This window comes from Cupressus sempervirens, chromosome 1 (genome assembly GCF_028749045.1).
Source record: "Cupressus sempervirens isolate cs-2001-9-10 chromosome 1, ASM2874904v1, whole genome shotgun sequence".
NCBI lineage: Eukaryota > Viridiplantae > Streptophyta > Pinopsida > Cupressales > Cupressaceae > Cupressus > Cupressus sempervirens.
In genome coordinates, this window is record NC_143118.1 from 897,088,714 (window position 1) to 897,113,763 (window position 25,050).

The 25,050-nt window shown below is 38.2% G+C and overlaps 1 protein-coding gene across 1 annotated transcript in view; it reads left to right on the forward strand.

Moving 5' to 3' along the window:
• Positions 1-24,404, forward strand: part of LOC149580749 (uncharacterized) — a 164,731-nt gene extending 140,327 nt beyond the window's left edge. Inside the window, exon 7 of the mRNA XM_089793377.1 lies at positions 23,309-24,404. Within this exon, the coding sequence (XP_089649503.1) occupies positions 23,309-23,424 (116 nt within the window). The 3' untranslated portion in view covers positions 23,425-24,404. The remainder of the gene's footprint in view (positions 1-23,308) is intronic.
• The last annotated feature ends 646 nt before the right edge of the window (positions 24,405-25,050 follow it).

Below are 25,050 nucleotides of genomic sequence, written 5' to 3' on the forward strand. Positions count from 1 at the left end.
TATTGCCAGAATTAATGAGTGGAAACTAATTAATAGGAATGAGGTGTTGAGGTACTTACAAGCACCACCACATCCCTATATACTTAGTGAAGCTCAAGAGAAAATTGATAGAAAGATTTTGGATTTAAATAAATATGAGAAGACAAAGGTGGAACAATGGAATTAATTTTAGTGTTGAATTTTCCTTTCCATTTTGAACTTTTGGTGTTGGAAAATTTAATGTCTAATGCAATTGAAGATTGATCCTTGAAACTTTAGTGATGATGGAAATGATTAAAATTTTGAAAATGTTTGATGAACGAATAATCCTGATCCATGATGGAACCAAAAAAACGGTAATGGAAATTCAAGTTGAGATGAGTTAAATTGAAAATTAATTAAATATTATCATTCAATGAATAAATTTTAAAAATAAAAAAGTAACGAAAAATAAAAAATGGCAAAATGGAAAATAAATTGTGTTTTTGTGAACTATTTTGAAAATTAATTAAATATTGAGATTTTTTATCGAATATTTAATTTAAATAGTTGGAAATATTTAATTGTGAAAAATATCAAAAATATGCATGCATGAACAAAACATCACCTAAAATGGTATCTTCCAAAAACGAATGTAAAGTTGTGAGAAATGGAGCTTTTTGTAAGAGAATCCTCTCCAAAATAAAAACTTGGAAGAAAAACAATAGTAGCTGCTTAAAATTAGCTCACAAATAATTTCGCAGCTTTGATTGAACCTCTATATAAGAGAGCTTTTCTCATTTCATTCTCACACTGAAGAATGAGCTGAGATGAAGAGAAATTTGGAGAATTGGTGAAGAATTTTTTGGAGAAGCAATGTGATATTTTTTCAGAGAAGGCGAGAAAGCGAAGTTCATCAAAGGACTTTGTAGTTTGTAGTGCTTGCAATTGACAAAACAAAGGATCGGATTACTGGAATTGAATATAATGTGACAGTTAAATATGGGACATGCCTACTGGGAGCAGGTTATTGGAGAATTTGAGGATTCAACACAAGAAATGAAAGGAGCTCTTATGGAGCTGGCCTAGGCTTTTGGTTGTCTATGTCTATGTCCTGTTCTGCCTCAGTGTGTTTCTGGGTGCTGGTTGAGTTTGTTGGATGTGTCTGTGCTAGTAGTGTTTTGGTTTGGTAATGTTCATTGAACATCTTTTGTAATGTTTTGTAAGGGGCTTTAGGTTCCCCTTTAAAACCTATTTTTGTCTTAATCCAAAACAAATCAATGAAAGTAAAAATGAGGAAATTGGAAGGAAACTACCAGAAACTAAAAGGCGAGAACAAGGCTTTGTGCAAATATCTAAACAACTTCTCTTATTTAGTGAGGGAAGAAAGCCAAGCCTTTGTTCCTCCTACAGTTTGTTCTGCTGAATCAATTGAAGTCATTGAAAGAATCAAGTGGATTTCTCAGAATACAGAAGCTTGGATAAAATGCATCCAGAGAGAGGCATTACTAAAGACTTGGTGCAAATTGATGAAAGGGCATTGGCCATCCTTTCCAAAATACAATGCTTAGATGAGTTGTGGGAGGATGAACATATTTATTTGGATGAAGTAATTCTCACACCTGCAAGATTTAGTGGAAACTCCCAGGAAGATGTTGGTTGATGGTGGAGTGATAAGAGGAGGAGAAGCATATGACTTTGCTTAGAGGTATAGCACAATAATCATGGAAAAGGAAATGTTTGAGCATTTCAATGAGGAATCCACTCGATTGAGGAAGGTTGTCTAAAATATTCAGCAAGGGATCTCCAACACAATTGCAACATTGTTATCATTAAGACTGTTCAAGAATGAAATAATTGTGGACAACAGGAGATGCAAACTGGAGTTCTTTCGTTTGAATTGCTTCACAAAGGATGACTTTGAGAACATTTCCATTATTTCAAATGTCATGCACACAACCTAGGACTTATTGCCAGATTGGGAGAGCAATTTGAGCAAATCTAGGTGAGGGATGACAATTTTGGAATGCAAGCAGGAATCGACACCAAGTGTCAGTGTAGATGAGTTGGAGATTGTTTACTAGATTTTGAGCATTCTAAGGGCAAAATCAAGCATAGGCTATTTTGGGCAAATGCATTGTGGACATTAATGTGACACTAAGATGGAAGTTTTCGTTCTCATTGGTCTGTGTGCATCCGTGAATTAATTGTATATTCTCTTCTTGCCCTAACCTAATTAGGGATGAGGTGGCACAAATTGGGCCATTAGTTTCATTTCAATCCAGGCTGTTCATTGTGATCGCAGACCTATCTAAAGGCCACGTTTGTCATTTGTAAATGACAAAATTTGGAGATTGTTACTATGAGATACTGAGATAATAGAGTTATCATTGACATTTGGTGATTTCTTGATGTGTCTTTGTGCTTGTATGTTCTCTTTGTTCCCTGATTTAGTTTAAAATTTGCATTCAAGATCTCAAATGAATCCGATTGATAATTTTGTTGTGGTGAACTCGCTTTTCTCATACCTTCTGTTCTTAAGTGATTCTTAAATGCATTTTAAGGTTAGAGACTTGATCTCTTATGTGGAAACTTTACTTTTATCTTGGATGCATTGTTGTTCGTTATGATGGCATTCATTGCGATATGAAAATCTTTTTCATACCTCCTTGAAGATTGCACCGACTTTGTGTAGTTGTTGAATTTGGCAAAGCAAAGTTTGGTAGACTTCACCATAATAGTATCTATCTTTCAAATTCTAGGAGTAGAATAGAACATTTAAACCTTATTCTTTCTACTTTCTGCACATTCATGAAAGCCAAAAGACAAGTACTCCATTACAATATCTCCGATAGTTCTCATTTCTAGTATCAGTTGAAATCAACTTAAAGTACTACAAATGTAAGGCCCCTCATGATAAACAACTTATTATATTTACCATCGAGCTTATTCCTAGTAAAGAAATGACATGAAGGGAAAGTATATGTACACCATCCTGAAGGGACTTTGGCATCATCATTGTAATCATCATAATCATATTGTAAGCATTAGAGTGCATATTGCGTATATGAATAAAGTATTTGTTTTGTGTTATATCTTACTATACTACATGTGATAAGTATCCTTTTACCCTATATGGTAAACATTTGGCACCGTTGTTAGTCGAAATTGGAATGAAGGAAGTGTTATGAAGATTAATGCTTAATTTGCTCAATAAGGATAGGAATAAGATAAAAAATAAGGATGAAATATGCACAACAAAGGAAGTTTTAATTTTAGCACAATAGGCGAAGCGTAGAAAAAAGCTTTAGCAACTTACCGACGGGCATCAAGGGGGTGAAGGAGCACAGACGAAGGGAGTGCACTTACCTAGCAGATCGAGGAGTGTCGAGGAATTGCTAGAAGGAACTCGACAGCGATTAAATTTGGTGGAAGAGACAAGGGAGGAGTTCCTTAACTTGTATACGCTAAGAGTAGAGAATCTAAATGGAAGGGAAGCAACTCGCACGGCTCGAAGTGTTGAAGGAGCACGAGCGTGGAGTGAACTCTTCATTCCTAATACACTTGACAAACGAATACAGGCAGAGAATCAAACAACTTCGTTTGAGGAAGATCTTTTCTCACTAGGTAACGCGGTTGTTGGAAGTAGGGTGGTTGTGCAAAGCAACACGGTTGTGCAGACCAATGCGGGTGCTTAGAACAACGCGGGTGATCAGAACAACTCGGGTACTTAGAACAATGCGGGTACATAGCAGGTACCACAGAATCAAAAGAAAGTAGCAATGCCAGGAATAAAGGAGAAACTGCCGAAATTTAATGGTGATGAAACAGCAGATCCGATCAGGCACTTCAAGACATGTGAAACAATATGGACGACAAATGGTGTAACAGACGAGGATGATTGGGTCCGATAGTTTCCAGCAACCCTGCGGGGTGTAGGAATTGATTGGTTTGTGGATGCCGATCTTCAGAAATTGATTACATGGGCAGATCTCAAGAAGAAGTTCATAGTAGAGTTCTGATTGCTAAGGGACAATAACGAAATTGTAGCAAAAATATACAACACAAAGCAGTGAAAGAATGAAACGATCCATGTCTATGCAAGATGGCTGAAAGAGTTGGTGGGGAAGATGGAGAGCCCATCGACTGTCGGATTAAAGAAACGATGGTTTGTTGAGGGGCTACGACCAACTTTGAAGAAGAAAATGAATATTGTACCTCCGACATCGTGCGCAAATGTGTATAATCAGGCGATGGATCTAGAGAGTGAACAAAAAAAAGCAAGAAGAAGAAGCACAAATCATCAGACTCAGACAATTCATCATCCGAAAGTAGCAACAGTAATGAAGAATCAAGCAAGAAAGTTTGAGCGTTGCAGAAGGATATGCTACGAATGATAAGGAATTTAAAAATTTGAAAAAGAATCTTGACTCGATGAAGGGGGAATTGTGGTGTATGGATTGTAAGGGGTAAGGCCACACAAAGAGCTTGTGCCCAAAAAAGCAATTTTGTGATATTTGCCAGATTGTGGGACATTCCATAAAGGAATGCCTGTTCAATATGAAGTCAAAGGGACACCAGCAAGTGTTACTAACGCAGGAAGTGTCCACCCGAACAAACACAAACAACGATGCAACCTCAGGAGGATATTGCAACAATAATCGACGCAGAAGGGGTGGTAATAATAATAATAATGGAGGCCAAAGTCGAATATAGTATGACTCGAGTGGACGACCGATGATACAGTGTCGTGCGTGCTACCTCTGGGGGCACTTCGCTAGAGATTGTACTACGAAGGAGATGCCGCAGCTGTTATGTAGATGGTGTGGTCTAGGAGACCATGAAGATTCGAAATGCCCAAAGCAGGGGGTGAATTTGTTAAGCACCGAAACATGTGATGAGGAAGCACTATCCATTACGCGCGAGCAAGCTAAGAAGGAAAAGTACCCTGATGTAGAGGAAGAAAAGAAGAGGTTGCAACAAGCACAAACGGAGTTGGAAAAATAGATAGAAATGAGAAAGTTACAAGTAAAAGACACTGCTGACACCTCGAAGAGGAACCTAGTTGAACAAAACATGATGAGGTAGGTAATGCAAATGGAAATTCCTATAAAATTAAATGACCTTACAATGCCTCAGTTTTGGACGACAATACTGAAATGACACCTCTCGAAAGCAACAGAGGAAATGGGAAAGGACGGTAGTGGAACGATAGCAACAGACCCAATGCTATTGGCACTCACGACAGGAAGGCATTCGATAGTACTTGAGATGGGTATCCTGGGAATCGTACTTACAGACACAATTGTGGACGGATGGTCAGGCGTGAACGTGTTACCAGAGGATATATGGAAAATGTTGGGACAACCTACATTGTGGCCTCCTACATTTCAATTACTCATGGCGGATCAACACAGAATCAAATCATTGGGAACCGTTACGGCATAGCCAGTAACTATTGGAACACACCCATTTTTATTAGATTTTGTTGTTATTCCACTAAAAAGAAAAGGGTATTGTTGTGAGGTTCTCACACCATCGCCCCAAAATTTTGGGGACCCATTTTTTTGGTCATATGGGTAAAATTTTTTGAAGTTGTCCAAAAAATTTTTCTTAAAAAATTTTACGTTTTGGACACCTTCAGGCCAGGAGGGAGGAGGTTAGGTTTATTTTTCACCCGGTTTTAAGCTTGATTTTCTAGAATGACTAATTTTATCCTTAGGCCAAGTGATTTCAAAGACAACATTTTCTCGATAATTTGGACTATACTTGGCAAGATAAATTTAAAAATTTTGTACGTAGATGATTTATTTTGAAAACTGGATGTAATTATGTAATCTTTAGCATTTTCAAAATAAATAATTTTGTTTATATTTTAATTGTTTCGGAAATTTTAATTTTTTCTGGTGAAAAATTGATTTTGTGATGATTAAATCAAATTTGAAAATCGATTTTGGATTCTAGAGAAATGATTTTATTTTTGTTAAAATTAAAAAATTAATTTCCATGGCAAAATTGATTTTGGATTTAAATTGCAAAAATTGGCATTAAATGGGTTAAATTTGCCTTGAAGATTTTAAAATATTTAAAGAAATTAGTAATTTAAAATTGAAAAAATCAATTTTGGCTTGCCAAAACCGAGTTTTAATGATATATTAATTACTAAATCGTCATTAAATGAAAACGTTTAGTATCTCCAAGGCTTTATTTATTTTATTTTTGCAATTTTGGTCTAACTGACAATTTAAAAATGCAAATTTCATTGTGGAAAAATTAATTTTTAGCTTATCATTTAATCTAGGCCAAAATTGTGCATTAACTAATATTTTTTTTCCCTCCTAGGTGCAAATTGACCAACTAGGGAAGACAAGTGAATTGGGTATAAGAAGGCTCTCCTTCCCCTTGTCTCCTCATTCTTTCATTTCCCCCTTACATGCTTGGAGTAGCTCTTTCTCCTTGGATGATTTTTGGCAAAGGGCAGATTTGCATATGGGAGCAACTCTTCTTCTTTGGCGTTTTTTTTATAGGGCAGTTTCGGGCGATTTTTATAAGGCAGATCTGATTTTCCTTGCCCCAGATGATTCTTGATTGATGTCTGATTTACATTGAGAGCTGCAAATTTTGTGGAGCCAAAATTTGTGGAAGTCTGATTTTCTTGAGGAGCTGCGATTTTGCATTAGATCTGGACAGTATTATTTGGCAAAGGAAATAGGTGATTAAAGTCTGATTTTTTAGCACATGCATGGGCAATTTCAAGTGGGCAAAATTTTGATTTCTCCAGCTAGGGCATCAATATTTGCTAGGGGCTTGAAATTCTTAGGTCTGATCTGAAATTCAAAAGAAGACCCGGCCATTGGTAAAGGTAAGTTCAATTCATTTAAAGTTGAAAGTGGTCCTTAAGCGGATTTCGCTTTTTTGTTCTTGTCTAGTTTTTCTTCTCTTGGTTCTTCTTACATTCATCATCCACCACTTCATCATCCCACCCTAGGTTGAAGATTGGAGATTGATAAGTGTAAAATTCATGATAGAGCATTTAGCGAAGCAAAAATAAGCTAGACCACCCTAGGTTGAAGTTGGAAGATATAAGTGTAGTCCATCCTAAGGTAACGAAGGGGCAGAAATAAGTAGTAGTCCCACCCTTAGGTTGAAGATTGGAGATTGATAAGTGTAGTGATAGGACTTGGCGAGACAGAAATAAGTGTAGAATCCATTGATAGAAAGAAGGTTGGAGATCGATAAGGGTAGTTTATATCACTTAGAACAAAGGGGCAGAAATAAGTGTTTAGGATGGTAGATGTTAGTGCATGCAAGAACCCTAAGGGAGCAAATACTAAGAAAGACAAAGAGGATACGATGCCCAAAACAACTTTCTTCACGAAAATGAGGCGAATAACTGATACCAATGTCAGTATAGTAAATATGATACAGGTAAAGGACAAACTAAAAGGACAATTCCCCATGGCAAAGATCTACAAAAGCAGAATTGGCTGCATGAAGGAAAGAAAGGAGTCACCAGATCATCAAGGCTCACAGTGGAAGACTTCAAATTAGAAAATGACAATCTCATGGTGCTTCTCTGCTGGACCTTGGGCTTAGCTCAAGGTATGCAATTTGAAAACTAGATGTACTTCTTTATTAATGAAATTGCAAATGGAAGGGGCATAATTTGATTGGGCTAGAATTATAAGTGAACATCTAGAATTACAACTTAGGGCAGTGTAAAACTAGAAGCAATTCCACATGGGGTCCTAGCCCTTCTATTTGATTGCAAGCTGACAAAGGTTGAATTGCGAGCTTTGGTGAAGAATGAAATCGAGTGAAGGGCGAATTTGATTGAAGATTAAGATTCAAGAAGCACTACAATTTCAAGAAAGAGCGGATTAGTAGAAGAGATTTGAAAATATTTGAAGCTAGGCAAGGCTTGGCTATTCATGCAAGCTAGCTTGGTTGGATTCGAATGGGAAGGTTGGAAGACCAGGAAGGTTAAGGAAGGCAAGGATAATGGGGGAGGTTAAGTTCAATCTTAAGGTAGTGGCCAAGAGCAAGGCTCTCAAGTTGCAAAGAAGTTCACATCTAGGGAAGCCATCGAGGCCAATGCAAAATTTCCCCAAGGGCACAAAGACCTCATCCTTCTAAGGTCAGGACATCAAGTACGAGCAAGTTCGAGTGGTGATGAGAAAGTTTCTAAGGACAAGCTCAAGCATCCGAGGCTTCACCTTATCTCAAGGATTGAATAAATTTATAAGATAAGGTTGATGAGGTGGCACTTTCATGTGCATGCAATCAAATCATGCCAAGTGTCCTATGTTCTCATTGGTTGACAAATTGTTGTAATTTTCTCATTGGCCCACAAAGTTGGTTCCCTCATGTAATTGGTTGAATAATGGTAACCCTAATTAGGGTTTGTAAGATATAATCCTGGCCCTTGATTTTGCGTCTTAATCTCGGCCATTCATTGTAATTTGGAGCCTCTATATAAGGCCATTTTGCTCTCATTTGTGAGGGAGTTATGTTGGAGAATTGTTGCCAAAATAGTATCAAAATTGTTCTCTATTCATTGTTGTGGCTTGCATGGTGGATATATATGATCATTTTGGTGTATTGCACGGTTCTTCTCATCTGTCAAATTAAAAGTAGGATTTCATTTCATGTTGCTAGATTAGAAGTAGATGGCTAATTGTATGTTGATATTAGTAGATGTTTGATAGGGATCTATAACTAGGCCACTAGCATCCTAGTGGCTTGTTGGGGAAGCCTTGTGTGGTAAACTAGTTCTTTTTCCTTTGAATCATTGCATCTATGAGGGTGGAGCCGTTGGTAAACTTTCATTAGATTCGGTCCCCTTCCATTTGCTAATCTTTCCATTCATAGGAGTAGGAGTAGAATAGCGAGTAGTTGATTAGTCGAGGTTTTGAAGAAGAAGGTTAAGAAAGCATAAGCCATTCGAACACTCACCCTCCATCACCATCAACATCATCGACACTCATACTGAATCACCATTACCATCATCCCAAAATCCAAGTTGTCCTTGAAGGAATAACGTAAGCCCGCCTACGTGATTACCAACAAATCACATCGATATATTGAGTTAGTATCCACAGGTGTAAGGAACATTGGAGTTATTCTCATGTCCCATGAGTATTAACTTTTCAAGTGAGGAATTGTGTGTTTGATACTCTGTATCAGATATTCAATTGCTAATATGTTATGTGGTATAAAAATTGACATCAACAGGTTTGACGCTATCCTTGGATGGGGTTGGTTGGTGCAAGAAAAAGTGAAACATGATTGGAAACGAAATACCCTATCCATGGAATGCGGAGGCCAAAGATTTATAATTGACCTACACACAGATGGTAGGTGAGGAGGCAGTGTCGTCAGATTCTGAAGGTGAAAGTGAAGGTGAAGGTGATGATGAAGGAAAGAAGAGAATGGAACTGGATGAAGGAGGAATGTTGAGATTAGGAGGGTCAAATGATGACGTCCTAGACTCGGTGAACAGCCTACTCCACTAGTAGATGGAGGATTACAAGCTCTTTCTAAGCTGTAATATGTTAAGGGTCAACGAAGGTAAGAAAGGAGAGGAAAATGAATGTCCGAAGGAATATAGAGAAGCAAAAGAAGGAAAGGCGGTTATGGTTGAAGCTGAAGGATAAAACATACCGTATGGCCAGTACAAGAGGAAGAACATACTGTACGAACTCAGAAAAAGGAAAGATTCCACTGTATGGTACACGGTGAATGGACCGTGCAGAAAGAAAAGGTTACAGTGCACCACGGATTTAGTAGAAAGGTGCTAGCAGCAAGGAAAATACATTGTATGGTCTGCATAGGAAACAAAGAGGAAGGGCTTAATAAAAACTGCAGCAGTACGGAGTGAAGGTTCTAGAATCAAGAATACAGTTATTGACGGCAAGGAGTGGCAGCTGATGGAATTCATGGTACCATGTTTAAGGATCACGATCGAGAACAAACTGGGCGATATGGAAAGCCTAAGGGAGAGATTGTATAACTTAAATAAACTTGAAGAGTGACGATTACAGTTACAATGAGCCACGAAAGTTACAAAATAGGCGAAAGGTATGGCATGGCAAGCATTTGAAATTGAGTAAATTCCAACTGGGCCATTTAGTTTTAAAGTATAATGGGCGGAACGAGATTAGATGAGAAAAGTTCAAAGTGAAGTGGGTAGGATCGTACAAAATCTGTGAAGTCGGCGATAATGGAGCAATCAAATTATGGACGCTCAACGGGAAGGAAGTGCTCGATGCAGTTGATGGATCGAAACTGAAAATCTACCATGAAAGAAATAACGCACCTCCGTGGACGAGCAACTGAGAGAGTATAAATAATAAATATTAATGTATATATGTAAAAATAAGTGTAAAGTAAAATATTCAAGTTTTTAGAGTAAGCTGAAGAAAAGGGGTAAATACTAATATGCTTAATAAGGAAATATGGTAGTAGGCAAGCATACCGTATGGTATCAAGAAACCAGAAGAAAGTATGCTTTCAGAGCATACGGTCTTGGATAGGAAACATGAGAACATTTCAAGTTGAATACCGTACAGCTACAAGGAAGCAGAGAAGGCATATAAGCTCACCATATGGTCAACTAAGATCGTGAAGAAGTATTGTATGGCCAACTGAGAACGTGGAAAAGAGAACTCATTGTACGACCATTCAGTAGAAAGGAGGAGCTCATCGCATGGCAATAGGAAGACATAATAAACTGTACGACCCTATGACACAAAGGACACATTATAGAAAGCAAAAAAAGAGTGACACCGTACGAAGAAAGCATGAATAGACACACCGTATGACCTTCACATGGGCAGAAGAAATATGGGCGCATTGTACAACCTTGATCAAGACACCGTACGGTGGCAACGAGACAAGAATAAGTGACTTGATTGTACAACTGTACAATATAAGGAATATGGAATAACACAAACACATCACTGTACGGACAATAGTAAAACATCAAGAGTGATTTCGTATGGCCATACGAAGATAAAGATTAGAATCATGCAAGCCAAGTCCGTTGTACGACTCATACAGGAGTTATTGGTGGTTGTATGACCACCATTATATGTGACACATAACACTTAGCAAGTGAGACAATACCTTATGGCCTTCGAAATGAGAAGAGGGTACTAACAAGGTACGAAGAAATTATAAAACATCATTGCATGGCTGTACGACATAAATTGCTACAAGAGACGACACTAAAGAAGGGTGATAGGAGGTTCTAAAAAATAAAATAAAAGAAAAATATAGAGGGTGCTAATTTGGTCTTGGCGGCGGGGGCGCTGCCCCTCGACCTTGCCTTGTATCACGATAGGGAGCGCGCTTGGGGCTCTGCCCCAGGACCCTGCTTGCCGGGGGCATTACCCCTAGACCCTTTGTCAATTCAGTTATCAGTCATGGGAAGTGTGACTAGTTGATGAGACCTGGAGTTGTTGCAAGCATGGAGTGTCTGTATGTTAGAGGTGGAGAGAGCACTGGAGAAAGCCTTTTGAGAATGATGCTACACTTTGAGGCACTCGGAGTATGTGTTGATTGGACTTGAGGTTGTCTTGGTGAATGCATAAAGAGCTTGGGAGGAGCTGATCATCCAGTTGAAGGCAGTAGAGCCACACTTGGCTCAGTGTACCTAGGAGTTGGAAGCAGAGAAGGCGGCATGGGTGACTATCAAGGTCAACTTGGCTAAGTTAGCAGAGGCTATAGATGCAATGCGTTTTGGAGACCAGTTTGGTGCAGGCACGGGACGAATGTAAAAGTGGTGTGATGGAAAAAGTTCTATCCTATTATAGTTAGTCATAGTTAGTGTATTCTATTTTGTTAATCTGTCTCGGATATTTTATAATTGTCGTCTAGGGATGACTTCACTTTTTTTGGGGGATGATGTCGGTAAATTCTATATTGTAGCCGATGGGTAGAATTGTATCCAAACGGGCACGTGACGGTTGAGTCACCCCTTCGGGAAAGTATATGTACACCGTTCGGAAGGGGCTTTGGCATCATCATTGTAATCATCATAATCATATTGTAAGCATTGGAGTGCATATTGCGTATATGAATAAAGTATTTTTTTTGTGTTATATCTTGATTCTTACTATACTACATGCGATAAGTATCCTTTTACCTTCTACGGTAAACAGGAACCTTGGAATCCACTGTATGATCTCTCACAATCAAGAGAAGATAAGATTTCTCAATGTTTCATTCCATTGTTTGTGGGTCTTAAAATGCAGGTCAATAGAAGCTGGTGCTAGGAGGGTTGAGTTCATTCTTGGAACAATTTAGAAAAGCAGAGCATTGGTGGTATGCAAACCCTCCATCATCATGCCATCAACAAAAAATGGTGCTAGGAGAACTCAACACACAAGAATTGCTATTGAAATATTCCACATCATGAATCAAGATGGTGTTACAACATTGAGACAACATACCAAGCCTGCAAGTAGATCCTAGATTTGGAGATGACCAAGAAAACATCGTTGCAGGATTGAACTCTCTTGCTTGGAATGTTAAGATAAGTGCAATTGAGTGTATGTGAGAAAGATTTGTGTTGGAAGAAGAAGAGAAATCTTAGAGGATTGAAGCAGCTATTCAAAGATCATTGATCATTCAAAGGAATCAATAGCCTTGTGCACATTTGAGACAAAATTAAGAAAGAATTCATTTATTTGAATGTTTCAATTCATTCTCATCTGAAGTACATCATAGAATCCTAAGATACACATGAAAGTGAAAGAAATACAAGATTTAATGTTTGATCCAAAGCCTAGTTGTGGCAAGAGAGAAGCATTGACATGTCAAAATTCATTTAGTAGATCCACTAGAATATTCCAGTTTCAACCACCACAACGTTGAGTGCAGGGAGCTACACAAATTCGACAAGTAACAATTTGAGCACCCGCGCAAGTAACTTCTAACTGCACTTACAATCGTTCAACACCAAGTTGTAGTAATGGCACAATAGTGGTGTTCACATTATGAATCACCTCTTGCAATATTTACCACTTACCATAATATGTCAAATATTCCCAAACATTTATGTTCCGAGTTCTTGTTAATGATGTGAATCACACAACAGATGAGCATATTAATATTTTCAAAGGCGCTCTCCAAAACGAAAATGTTCAAGAAGAAGATGTTGCTCGTAGATTGTTCCCTCACTGGGTGAAGAAGCATTTTCTGGTACATCTATCTGCCTGCTAATTCAATCCAAGCTTGGCAAGAATTGAATGATGCATTAATAGGAAACCTTAGACTGCCAATCACCCCAACTGAATTGCATAGGCAATTCATTGGGCTGAAGAGACAAGATGTTGGTGCTTTCAACAACAGATCTCAGAGAGCTTATTCAAGATTGTGTGATCCTTACCTATTTATGATGCAGCTTTGGATTGCTTTACTTCCATGTTTGTTCAAAAGACACATGATTCCTGCCAATTTGATACAAGCGTACGCAGAGGGTTAGTCTACAATCACTAGCATGTTGAATCAAGGAATGTTGAACTATGCTACTGCTATCAATCCTGTTCCTACTTCTGCCAAGATATGCCAGTGCAACTTGTTTATCTCCAGAACACAACATCTTGAATAAGGACTCAAAAGGAAAGAGACAAGATGCAATATTTGATAGGAAAGGTAAAGAAGTTGTCCACTAAGGTTACTTACCTCAAAAATCAAAACAATCAATTGCAGAATTAACAAAGAAATTTTCAGTCACATTGGGGTAACAATCGAGGACATCAAGGAATCCTCTAGTGCATCATGAAAATCATCAAGAGCATGGTCAGGGATATCAAGATAATAGTCCCAGCTACCGAAACAGCAATCAAGGTCATCAAGAGAACAATTTTGGGTGCTGTACCAGTAATCAAAGATACCAGAGAAGATCATGGAACACAAATTTAAACCTTAGTGGTGTATCTTCACCATTAGATAAACCCACCAACTTCTGAAAGATGACGTACCGATAATGTTTTCCTGATAGAAGCAGCATTGTCTTGGTGGTGTACCTTCACCATTAGATAACTCACCAACTTCCAAAAGTTGACCTGTCAATAAAATTTTCCTTGTAGGAACAGTGTTGTCCAGGTGTAGGGTACATGAGATGAATCAGCACTCTAAGCTACAATGTCAAGAATTCCAAAGGGCTGATGATATATTTAAAAGAGAAGTAAGAAACACTGCAACACATCAAAACCCTCCACCTAGGGGGTTTGAGCTAGCACCTGCACCTAGGTACAATCAGGCATTGGTCTTTGATAATTTCTAGTGTCCTCCTTAGTCTCTAGATTATATGTCAGTGCAAACTAATTAGAAATTTCTGCCTGCATCAGCAAATGGTTCTGTGAAGATGCCAAAATTCAAGTTCCACTAGGATATCAACCTCCTCCTGTGTCCCTAAATAACCCTTTAGGAAGGGATGGTTATGTTTTCCCTCCACTCTACATAATGTCATGGTGGAAGGAATGAATGAAGTTCAAGCATACCAGAAAACAACTGGAAATTCCGCTCCAAAGACTTATCAGAGGAATTACAGAGGTCACGATCCATTCCTTCGAACATTTTTTCAAGACCTCCGCATCCTAATTCAAGCAGTATTCCGAGTCCTCTCAGAGACACCTGAGTATTGACAGCCAGGTGTTTCACAAAGTGAAAGAGGACAACGTGCTGTGACAAATGCCCCACAAAATGAAAGAGGGCAACCTACTGTACAGTCTAATGTCCACTAAAGAGAACAAAGACAAGGAAAATCCTCCTATAGAGGAATTCAAGAGGCTGAGCTCTTATGTCTAAGAAGAATTCAGGAAGATCAAAGTGAGTCTACCACTATTTGATGATGTGTCCGCGCAAGCTGTTGGGATACAGACACTTGGAGATGAATCACTTTGATGACAATCCTGTTGCAGTCCCTAAAGCCCTGAAAGAATATCTGGAAACTGCTGGCCATCCCTAGTTTCATCAACCGCTATTTCCTTTTTGATTTTGAAATGGTGCCCTTGTATGAAATGAATATTCTTTCTTCAGACATGGTTTGTATCATTTGAGATTATAATTCTTCAGTGTTTTCTATAAACACGGTCTTCTGTGATTGGAATCAGATCTGTAGGAGGCTGTAGTGGCATAAAAGACACTTCCAAATAGGTTAGTAGATCCTTCAATCTGCTCAGAACTGTATGACAGTATTTTCAACACAAAAATACCACTCTATTGGGTCTAAAACACACATAGAAATCCTCTAGACAGAAGTTGTGTCTGGAGGATTTTTTTAGCGTGTTTTGTGTGTCCAAAGCGTTGCCATAAAGTTGTGAGCAGACTGGACAGTTTATTTACATATTTTGAGGTTTCTTTGATGCCATGGCAACCTCCTAGTGTCTGATTTCTATCACTGAAAACCATGTTGACAAAAAAAAAAAAAAATTGAAGAATTCAGTTGTTGTAAATACGTATTTAATATTTACACTTTACTTAAGTTTGCTTCGGTTAATGCATTATTTTGTGAGACACTTAGGAGTTTGTGTACCTTTATGAGTTGTCATGTTGACAACACAGAAGTACGCAACTCTAATTCAGCACATGGTGTCTACAACACTGGAGTTTTCATCATTCACTGAGTTGTCATTTAGATAACACAGTTATTCGCACTTCTTTTTTAGCACATGTTGTCTACAACATAAATTTGCGTGTTACACCCTTGTAGGCTTATCCTCTCATCATTGCACTTACTTTCGTGCTTAATGGAGAATAACCCATATCTGGTGGACATGTGCCTGGTTTTATGACATATCATGTAGCAGATTCTTAGGCATTCTAGATGCATCTCAGAGGCCTTTATATACAGGCACTTCTAGTGTACTTTTATGCATATTGAATCAAATACATATCAATGTTTTGATCATACTCTTTCTGGTCTACAGTTGTGCTTGTGTTTGAGTTCTTAGTTTTTGGGTGAATTTTGATGTAAGACAAATTCTTACATGGTATTAAAGCTTGGAGAATTTCTCTTCACATAGCTGTTCAAGACCATTGTTGCTTCAGCACCTTGGCCCAGATCCGGAGTACCACAGAAATTGGGAGCGTCTAGAGTCTAAACGAGCCTCGCCATTGCGTCCGAAACGTCGATTCGGTGCAAATCGGCTATAAATTCAGCTATCCTAAGCCAAATTCGATCGTGAGGCAAATTTTTTTTGCAAATCGGCACTTGAAGGCCCCAATTTGCAACTCGGGTATGATGTTTTAGATCTGTAATTTCATTCAATTCAGATCTGTTAAATTCTCTGCGTTTTTTAGGATAGCTTTTTTTTCGAAATTTTTTGAACTTTGGGCAGCAAAGAAATTTTTTTGCACAAGTACTGGGCAGTTACACCCTAGCCCTACGCAGGGAATATTCTTTATTTTTCAGTGGCATATTTCATATTCTCTAGCAGTCACTTCTGCTGATTGGCTTGCACATAAATCCGGCATTCATACCGTACCAAATTGCACATTCACCAACAAGACCTTATATTTCTGGGTGATCAGCATTCAGAATCCGGTGGAACCTCCAACCAACACTCGCTTGGTTTATTTTATGCTCATGAGGTTTACCATTTAAACTTGTTGCAGGGCTTTCACATGGTCAATGTGGGATTTTAAGTCCCATTTGCCAGCGACCAATTTTTATAACCGGCACCCACAGATTCTAAACTCGGCGATCGTTGTTAGTTTCTGGCATTGCATTTACATTGTCGGTGGATTTGGCAGCTTTCCTCTGATCTGGCGATCTAGAACTTCCCGGCCCGCCGATAACGCCTAATTAATCCGGTGTACACTGCACAGGCAGAAAGAGAACATGTCCACCTAACACACGTCCCAGTCCCTGCGCCATGCAGCCAAATATTTACTGCCATGCGGATGACCCGCCAAAACCCACGTCATTCTGCCATAGACTGCACAGTCAACCGCCATGACGCTCTGACTCAGTTGAACACATCAGCAAATCGTACAACACATTCGGTAGCCGCAAGAAATGCCATTTTTGTCGTACTTGTCCGTACCATTCGATCTGTACTTGCATGTACAGTTGATGTTATCATGAGTCATACTGACGTCATCCACGAGCTTGGAGTTGTTGACATCAAGTTTATTGGCCTAAATTTGACGGCCATCTGACCATAATCCCAAGGAAAATTTGAACTGCTGTGATAGCCGTATGACTATCAAATTTAACCCTGTCTTTTGCTGATGCAACCACTCTCCAGATTGATTTTTGATTTTGTTGTCCGACTTTAGGAGGCCATATCTCAGTCATTCGGACTCCAAATCAGGCGTGATTTTTTTGATTTTGGGTAGAATATCTTGAACTTTTCAGTGGTGGTGTTCTTTTCTAGTTTTGGTGCAAAGATTTTTTAGAAATTTTTAAAAATTGCATCTTTTGGCAACTGTACCTGTTCAATCCTGCATTTTGAAACTTCAGACGCTCTGTACAAGCTCATCTGGACATGAAAATAGGTTTTTTTTTTCCGAAAGTGCGTTATTCTTCGTGTACTTTCCAGATCTGCAGTCAAATTCTAAGTTTGTGTGGACAAAAATCTCACTTTTAGAATTAGGGCTTTTTTTGCATTGCAATGCTTTGATTACCTTTCAGAATTGTTGTACATCTAAGCTACCTTAGTGACAGATTTGGGCCTCAAAAGGCAGTTGTAGAAAGGAAAATCAGAAGTCCACTTTGTACATTTTGACAAGTGGCACATTGTACACGCACTACTTATAAAGTGCCAAAAGCATCTTTTTTGGGGGTTTCTTTTGATTGAGTGGAAGGGGGGGTGTGGATTGTGTATTGTGTCTCTCTTTTGTGCTCTTTTACTTTTCTGCATCATGGGTTCACTTAAATGTCCACTTCTAACTTAATGCAATGATTCTACATGGAAAGATATTGTATGGAGTAGATGAATGGCAAAAGGTCTAAATCTTTATGTTGATGGTACAATTCGAAAACCCACTGATGCTAAAGAATTCATTGGTTGGAAAATTATAGACAATCGGGCTTTAGGAATTATCAGGAGTTGTGTACATAGAGATCTCTTCTTCCACATTGCCAGTTTCGTGGAATCCAAACCTGCTTGGGACAAACTTGAATCATTGTATGGTAAGGTGGATGAGGAAAAGGGTTTTCAGATTGAGGACTATCTACTTCTCTTGGATCCAAAGAACTTTGACACAATTCAAGATTACATCAACAAAGCCAATGAGTATAGGGCACTACTTAAAGATTGTGGAAATCCCATGAAGGATGACAAGTTGATTCATCACATCCTGAAGAGGCTACCTTCGGAGTATACTTCCTTTGTTTCGAGTTATAATACTCACAGGTTGACCATTGGAAGTGCTTACTAGAAGCCTACATTTGATGCATTTGCAAAGATGTTGATTGTTGAACAATCTCACTTGATAGATTTGGGACTTCTCATGACATCAAAGACCAAAGCATTGGTGGCTAGTGATGAGCACCAATCAAGTCAAGGAAGGAAAGGTTCTAGCAACAACAAGAAAAAGCAGTGGAAGCAGAAATCACAATATGAGACACAACAATCCTTCTCACAGCAAGGCAATTCTTCTTCCAACAAGAAGGGAAGTAATGAAAAGGACAAACTTTTTTGTGCATATTGCAAAAAGCGAAATCATGATGAGCATCATTGCAAGACTAAAATAATCAATGAGTTGGAAAACCTACTCAAAAAGAACAAAATTCAAGTGCCAGGTACTTCCAAGGATTCAACTCCACCCATTTCAAATGGAAAAGGGATGACACTTATGGCAAATACAAGTTCTTCTTCAGAATGGATTCTTGACTTAGGTGCCTCCTATCATATGGGTTCTTCAAAGGGAGACTTCTCTTCATTGAAGCAGTCATAGGTACCGCACATCTTTGTGGGAAATGATACTAAAATGGAAGTTGAAGGGAAAGGATATGTGGAAATGGAAAATGGGGAATTCAAAGACGTTCTCTATGTTCCAAACCTTAGCTCCAATCTCCTCTCAGTTTACCAAATCATTCACCTTGGAGATGGTCATAAAGTTGAGTTCCTTCTAGATTCAGTGATGGTGCAAAGTCTAAGAGATGATCCATTGGTTGTCGTGGGGAAAGTCAATCATGACAAGAGGCTTTATACCTTCTCCCACTTTGTGCCTAAGTCTCCTTCTCATGTCTTGTTAACTCACTCTAATTCACAAACCACATTATGGCATGAGCGGTTTGGTCATCTTGCCTTCCGCTATCGTCAACAACTTTGCTCGAAACACATGGTCAAAGGTCTACCTAACATCAACTTTTCTAAGGGTTAGTGTTTATTATGTTCAGTGGTTATGCATCTCGAAGAGAAGTATGATAAAGGGAAGTCTTCAAGAGTGCCAGTTGTTCTCCAGTTGGTTCACATGGTATTAGCAGGTCCTTTTGCAGTGACTTTAGTCAACCAAGGCCGCTACATCCTTACTTTCATTGATGACTTTTCACGCTTTACATGGGTCTACTTCCTTCATCATAAGAATGAAGTGGTTGATAAGCTTCAAGTCTTTAAGATTCATGTTGAACACAAAATCAAGGAAAACCATCAAGGTTCCACGGAGGGACAACGAAAGCAGATATGTGGATAGAAGACTTAAAGGCTTTTGCAAACTTGAGGGTATTGATCTTTAGAATCCACCAGCATTTAGTCCGCACAAGACAGATGTTGCAGCATTGAGGATTAGGACTCTTAAGACCGTGGCAAGTTGCATGATTAAAGCCAAATCTCTTGATCCAACACTTGAAGTTGAAGCCATTAGCAGTGCCACTCACATACTTAACAGGTCTCATAATGCCTTAGATGGAAAGACACCTTTTGAGGCATGGTGTGGCAGAAAACTAGTTGTGAGTCACTTCAGAGTCTTCGGTTGTCCAGCATGGGCAAACCTATCTTCTAGGGGATGCAAGGCACCACCATCTAGGCCTTGTATTTTCATTGGGTATGAAGACGGTGCTAAGGCATACAGACTTATGGATCCAGAGACTCACGAGATCTTTGTGGAGAAGGATGTACACTTTGGGGAAAGTTCACCTAGCTTATCCTCTCCTCTAATCCTCTCCACACTTCATACATTGTGGAAACTGATAGTGACACCAGGGATAGTGCTTCAATGGGGTTCTATCGACAGTTGCAGCGAAAGGTCACATCATCAGTATAGTCCACATGCATACATTGCCACAGTGATAGGTCCAACACAACAGGGTACAACTAGTCTTCTAGCTCCAGCTTTAGTTGATGACTACATGGCAAACATTGCAGGTTTGTTCGTGGAGTCACACACCGCAGACTTGGGAGACAGCCTTGATGATTTACATCTTCTCTGATGAAGATGATCCTTCTATAGTTGTTGTGAGGGCTCACTCTAACCCTCATGTCCATTCTCTGCATGATCAATCTTCATAGGTTGGCGTGATTGTGGATCCTTATGAACAACAATTGGAGGTCTCTTTATCAGTTAGGGAGACAGTTTTGGAATAAGTTCTACCGACACTTGAGTAGGTTTCAGGGCCACCATACATCTTCAGGATTGTACCTTTGTCATTGTTTCTTCCAAAGGGGGGGAACATCATTCAACACTCTTGGACGAGCTTCTTCCTTGGAGCAGCAATCATTGGTCGGCATTCTTCATTAGGGGGGGGGGGGACTACCTTGTCTCTCTTCCTGTTCTTTCTTATGTGGGGGACTTTTTCCTCTTATGAGGTCTTGTTCTTCTCATTCTTTACTATTGTATATACTTGATGTATGTCGTAATGGGGGGTTCTTGATTATTCCATCCATCCATGCATCTAGTCTTTTCATCTCTCTTTTTGGGGGAGGGTTTTTCCCATGAGGTTTTCCCTCTTTCTCCGCTTTATGAGAGATTGCATTTCATTATGTACATGAGTACCTAACATGGCCTAGTAGTCGGGACCCATTATGCATTTCATTCTAGTTTTCGTAAGCTTAAGGACATTCCCCTAGGTTGCAGTTAAGGGGGGGTGTTGATGTAAATACGTATTTACTAATTACACTTTACTTAAGTTTACTTAGGTTAATGCGTTATTTTATTATTTATTTTGTGACACTTAGGAGTTTGTGTATCTTTATGAGTTGTCAAGTTGACAACATAGACGTACGCAACTCTAATTCAGCACATGGTGTCTACAACACTGGAGTTTGCATCATTCACTGAGTTGTCATGTAAATAACATAGTTATTCACACTCCCTTTTTAGCACATGTTGTCTACAACATAAATTTTTGTATTACACCCTTGTAGGCTTATTCACTCATCATCGCACTTACTTCCGTGCTTAATGGAGAATAACCCATATCTGGTGAAGATGTGCCTGGTTGTATGACTTATCATGTAGCAGATTCTTGGGCATTCTAGATGCATCTCAGAGGCCTTTATATAAAGCCACTCCTAGTGTACTTTTATGCATATTGAATCGAATACATATCGATATTCTGATCATACTCTTTCTGGTCTACAGTTGTGCTTGTGTTTGAGTTCATAGTTCTTGGGTGAATTTTGCCCTAAGACAAATTTTTACAAATTCTAGTCTCAAATGATACAAATCAGGTCTGCAGAAAGGAGCTTCACTTTATCCAAAATCTTTTACAACAAAGTCATCATTTCAAATAAAAAAGGAAACTCAATTGCTAAAACTGAGGCTTCCAGCCGTCCCCACGATAGTCAGGAGCAGGCCCAGAATTTGATGGCCATATTGGCTGTTTTTCCACCTTTGAGTCATATATGACAGGCTGAAAATTTGTTCAACTGTATTGATTGGCAAGCTTATTTTTTATAAAACCATCAATAAAATAATAGGCAATAATCTGTTTGGGGGCGCAATAGAATAATAGGCAATATGATACTTAAGTAAATAAATTTATGAGCATGCAGAATATAAAATTAGAATCTTTCTTAAGGTTGACATATATTGCTAATTTATGATTATTTTCTAGAATTTTATATTATTTTAGAAACTTTGATAGATGAAATTTATTATTACTAATTTATATTAAAAATGGAAATCAATATTTATCTTAAAACGTAGAATGAAAGGTATTAACATGACCAAATCATCATAAAAAATACACATGACAGGGAGGGGTGACAGTCAAATTCCAAGCCTGGTCAGGAGATGTTTGAGACATCCCTGATTGTCTCAGGGACAGCTGAGAGCCCCAGTTTCTACACTGTTTATCGATTTATTCAGCATTTTGGGGGCAGTAAGGGGTATCTCCTACCCTTCCCTGGGGTGTTCCTGTTTCTGGGAACACTTAGTTTTACCAGGAAACATAGCCCTAATTAACATAGGTTAATACTGTTTAAATGGCATGAAGTTATAGAATGTGTTTGCAGAAGTGTTACAAAAAAAACTGCTTGCATTTGACTCAAGTGCACTGCTTCCCGACTCCCTGCAAACTTGCAGCTAGTTGTGCTTGCTATGCATGTCCCAATGAGCTCCTGCTTGTAGTTGCAAAAGAACTGTTGAAAATTGTCAACAATTTTTTAGACAGACCAGGTTTTACTGGGGGCGAAAGTTGTTTTTATGAAAGCTTCACAAAAGTCAGCTATAGTTTGGGATAGTTTGGAGATTTTCTCCTGTGTTGTGCAATACATGAATCTAAATTAGATGAAAATCAATAACTCTGGGCCCAATACCAACACCACCACCCAAGGATCTAAGAAATGAAAGAATGGAAGAAGAGTCTTCACCAATGGTTGGCATCTCTTTTTTGGCCTCTTTTGAATTACTTCCGTTGCCCCAGAGGGCAGTATATATGCTAGTCCAGCCACTGGTAAGAGACATTGCACCTGTCTTTGAAATATCTGCCAAGACCATTTTAGTTTTCTGTTGCTTCATTTTGTGCTTAGTTAAGCTTACTCTATATCTCTACTTCTGAATTTCTCAACTGTTTATTTTGAACAGTTCTTATTTCCTTGAACTACCCTGTTTTTGAGCCCTTGTAGTCTGCTCCCACATGATACACTTGGAAGGGATTCTGTAACTTCATCAACTATTGATATACAATATATTTCATTGTAAAAACTAGGGAATAACAAGAAAGTGTCAACAGGTTAATTGTTCTGGAGATTCTTTCTCATAGCTGCAATCTGTCGATCAGGGTATTACTCTAAAATTCTAAATACTTTATTATGAGTTTCTCAAGTCTTTGTTTCTGAATTATGTGGAACATCGCTGTATATGGTTTGTCTTAATTTCTAATGCTATGTTAGTTACTATATTTTTCAGCATTTATAATTGAATCTTTGAGTTTTAATATTTCATGCAGATACTGATACAGCCGCACAAGCTCTACAATTAGTAAATGGTTTCCAATTAAAAGGAAAGCCAATGGTTATTCAATATGGTCGTAAAGAAGCGGGAAATGACAAATGTACAAATTAGACTATAATGTTTAGGATGGATGTATGTCTACAACAGAAAAATCCTGTTACATGGAATTATTTTATGGCCTTAAACATTTTAAAAGATGCAAGCAGAACTGTCATATAGAGAATTGTGGAAAAATGGTGGGGCAAGCTACATATGGAATGTGAGCCACAGTGCTTGGGAATTGAAGGTTAAGCACTAGCAGTCATTAATTGATGTTTTGCGTGGGGATGGATATTTAAGAGAAATGCTGCATACAGCGTGTAACTTTCATGATGCACAGAACACATGAAGGTGGGGATGGAGGAAACTATATCTTTAGTGTTATACTAATATCAGTTGTAGGACAAGCAGGCATGGAATGCTTTTTACAGTAGAGTGTGTATATTTAAGGGAAATGTTGTATGTGGCCTAAGAGTAAGCAGATAGCGGAAAAGGAAGTAACAAAATCTTGATTGAATATATGAATACTTATTCTGGTATGTTAGAGAAGCTCTGAAGTAAAAAATTGAAAGCAGAGACTATATGCTACACAAGATTGTATCCATTAAGCAAGTTCAGGACAAGTATTGGCAAAATCAAATATTTAGATCTGTGGGATGTGTTACACATGATTCCCTGGCATCGCCATCCATGATTCCTGTCATCTGCAGCTATCTATATTCAAAGACTTCCTATGATTTTGAGTTAACTTATAGGTACGGTTTTTTTTGAGTTTCTGAGTTTTCCTGATCATATTCAAAAGGTGCTCGGTGGAATGTTGTAAGTGTCTAATGGTAGCATGGCCAATTTAATGGACTTTTCTTTTACATTTCAAAATTGGGCATTGTAAAATATCTAACAAAAAAAGGTTCTTCATACGACAGTCACCGAACAGATTCTCCTTAAACATGCCTCTGTAGCAGGTTTTAACATGCAGAGAATTCGATTGCTGTAATTATAATTTCTCTTGGTTCCAAATATAATCAAATAATATGATTGCTTGTTTCTTAAAAGTTTTCTTCTTAGGTCCATTGAAAAAATTGGTCCTTCTTTAGGAGACAATTTCAAGGAAAAAAATCAAAACGCAAGATGGACTTAGGTTTCTAGCTGTATGGTAAAGAAGATTTAGCTGAACAATTAATCCTATTAACTATATAAACAGACTAAATTTTGTTTTCTATAAAGTAATCCACCAGAAATCTTATAAACCAATTAAGGAGAACAGTCTAAGTGGGGATTCAGTTATAAATTCATTAGAAGAGTCTGGTTGAATTCAAAGACCTAGCAGCTTGTCAATGTTTTTTAATTTGGTTCATGTTAGTGTAAAATTGAAATCTTTAAATGCTTAAAGTAAAAACACGTAAATGAAACAAGTACCAAGAAGTTATAGGCCAAATTCTTATCCTGTTCAATCTCATATTATTACATTTTATGTTACATTCATAGAAATGCTAAAAATGTTAATGAATGAAATATAATTTTTTTATGTTACATTCGTAGATATGCTAAAAATATTAATGAATGAAATATAATTTTGTAGTTTTACATCCAAAAATGTGGAGCAAACTAGTGTCTTCTGTATGAATTTTGTTTGATATATAAGTGTAGAATAGTATAATTGTGTAGTTTTACATCCAAAAAAAGTGGAGCAAACTAATG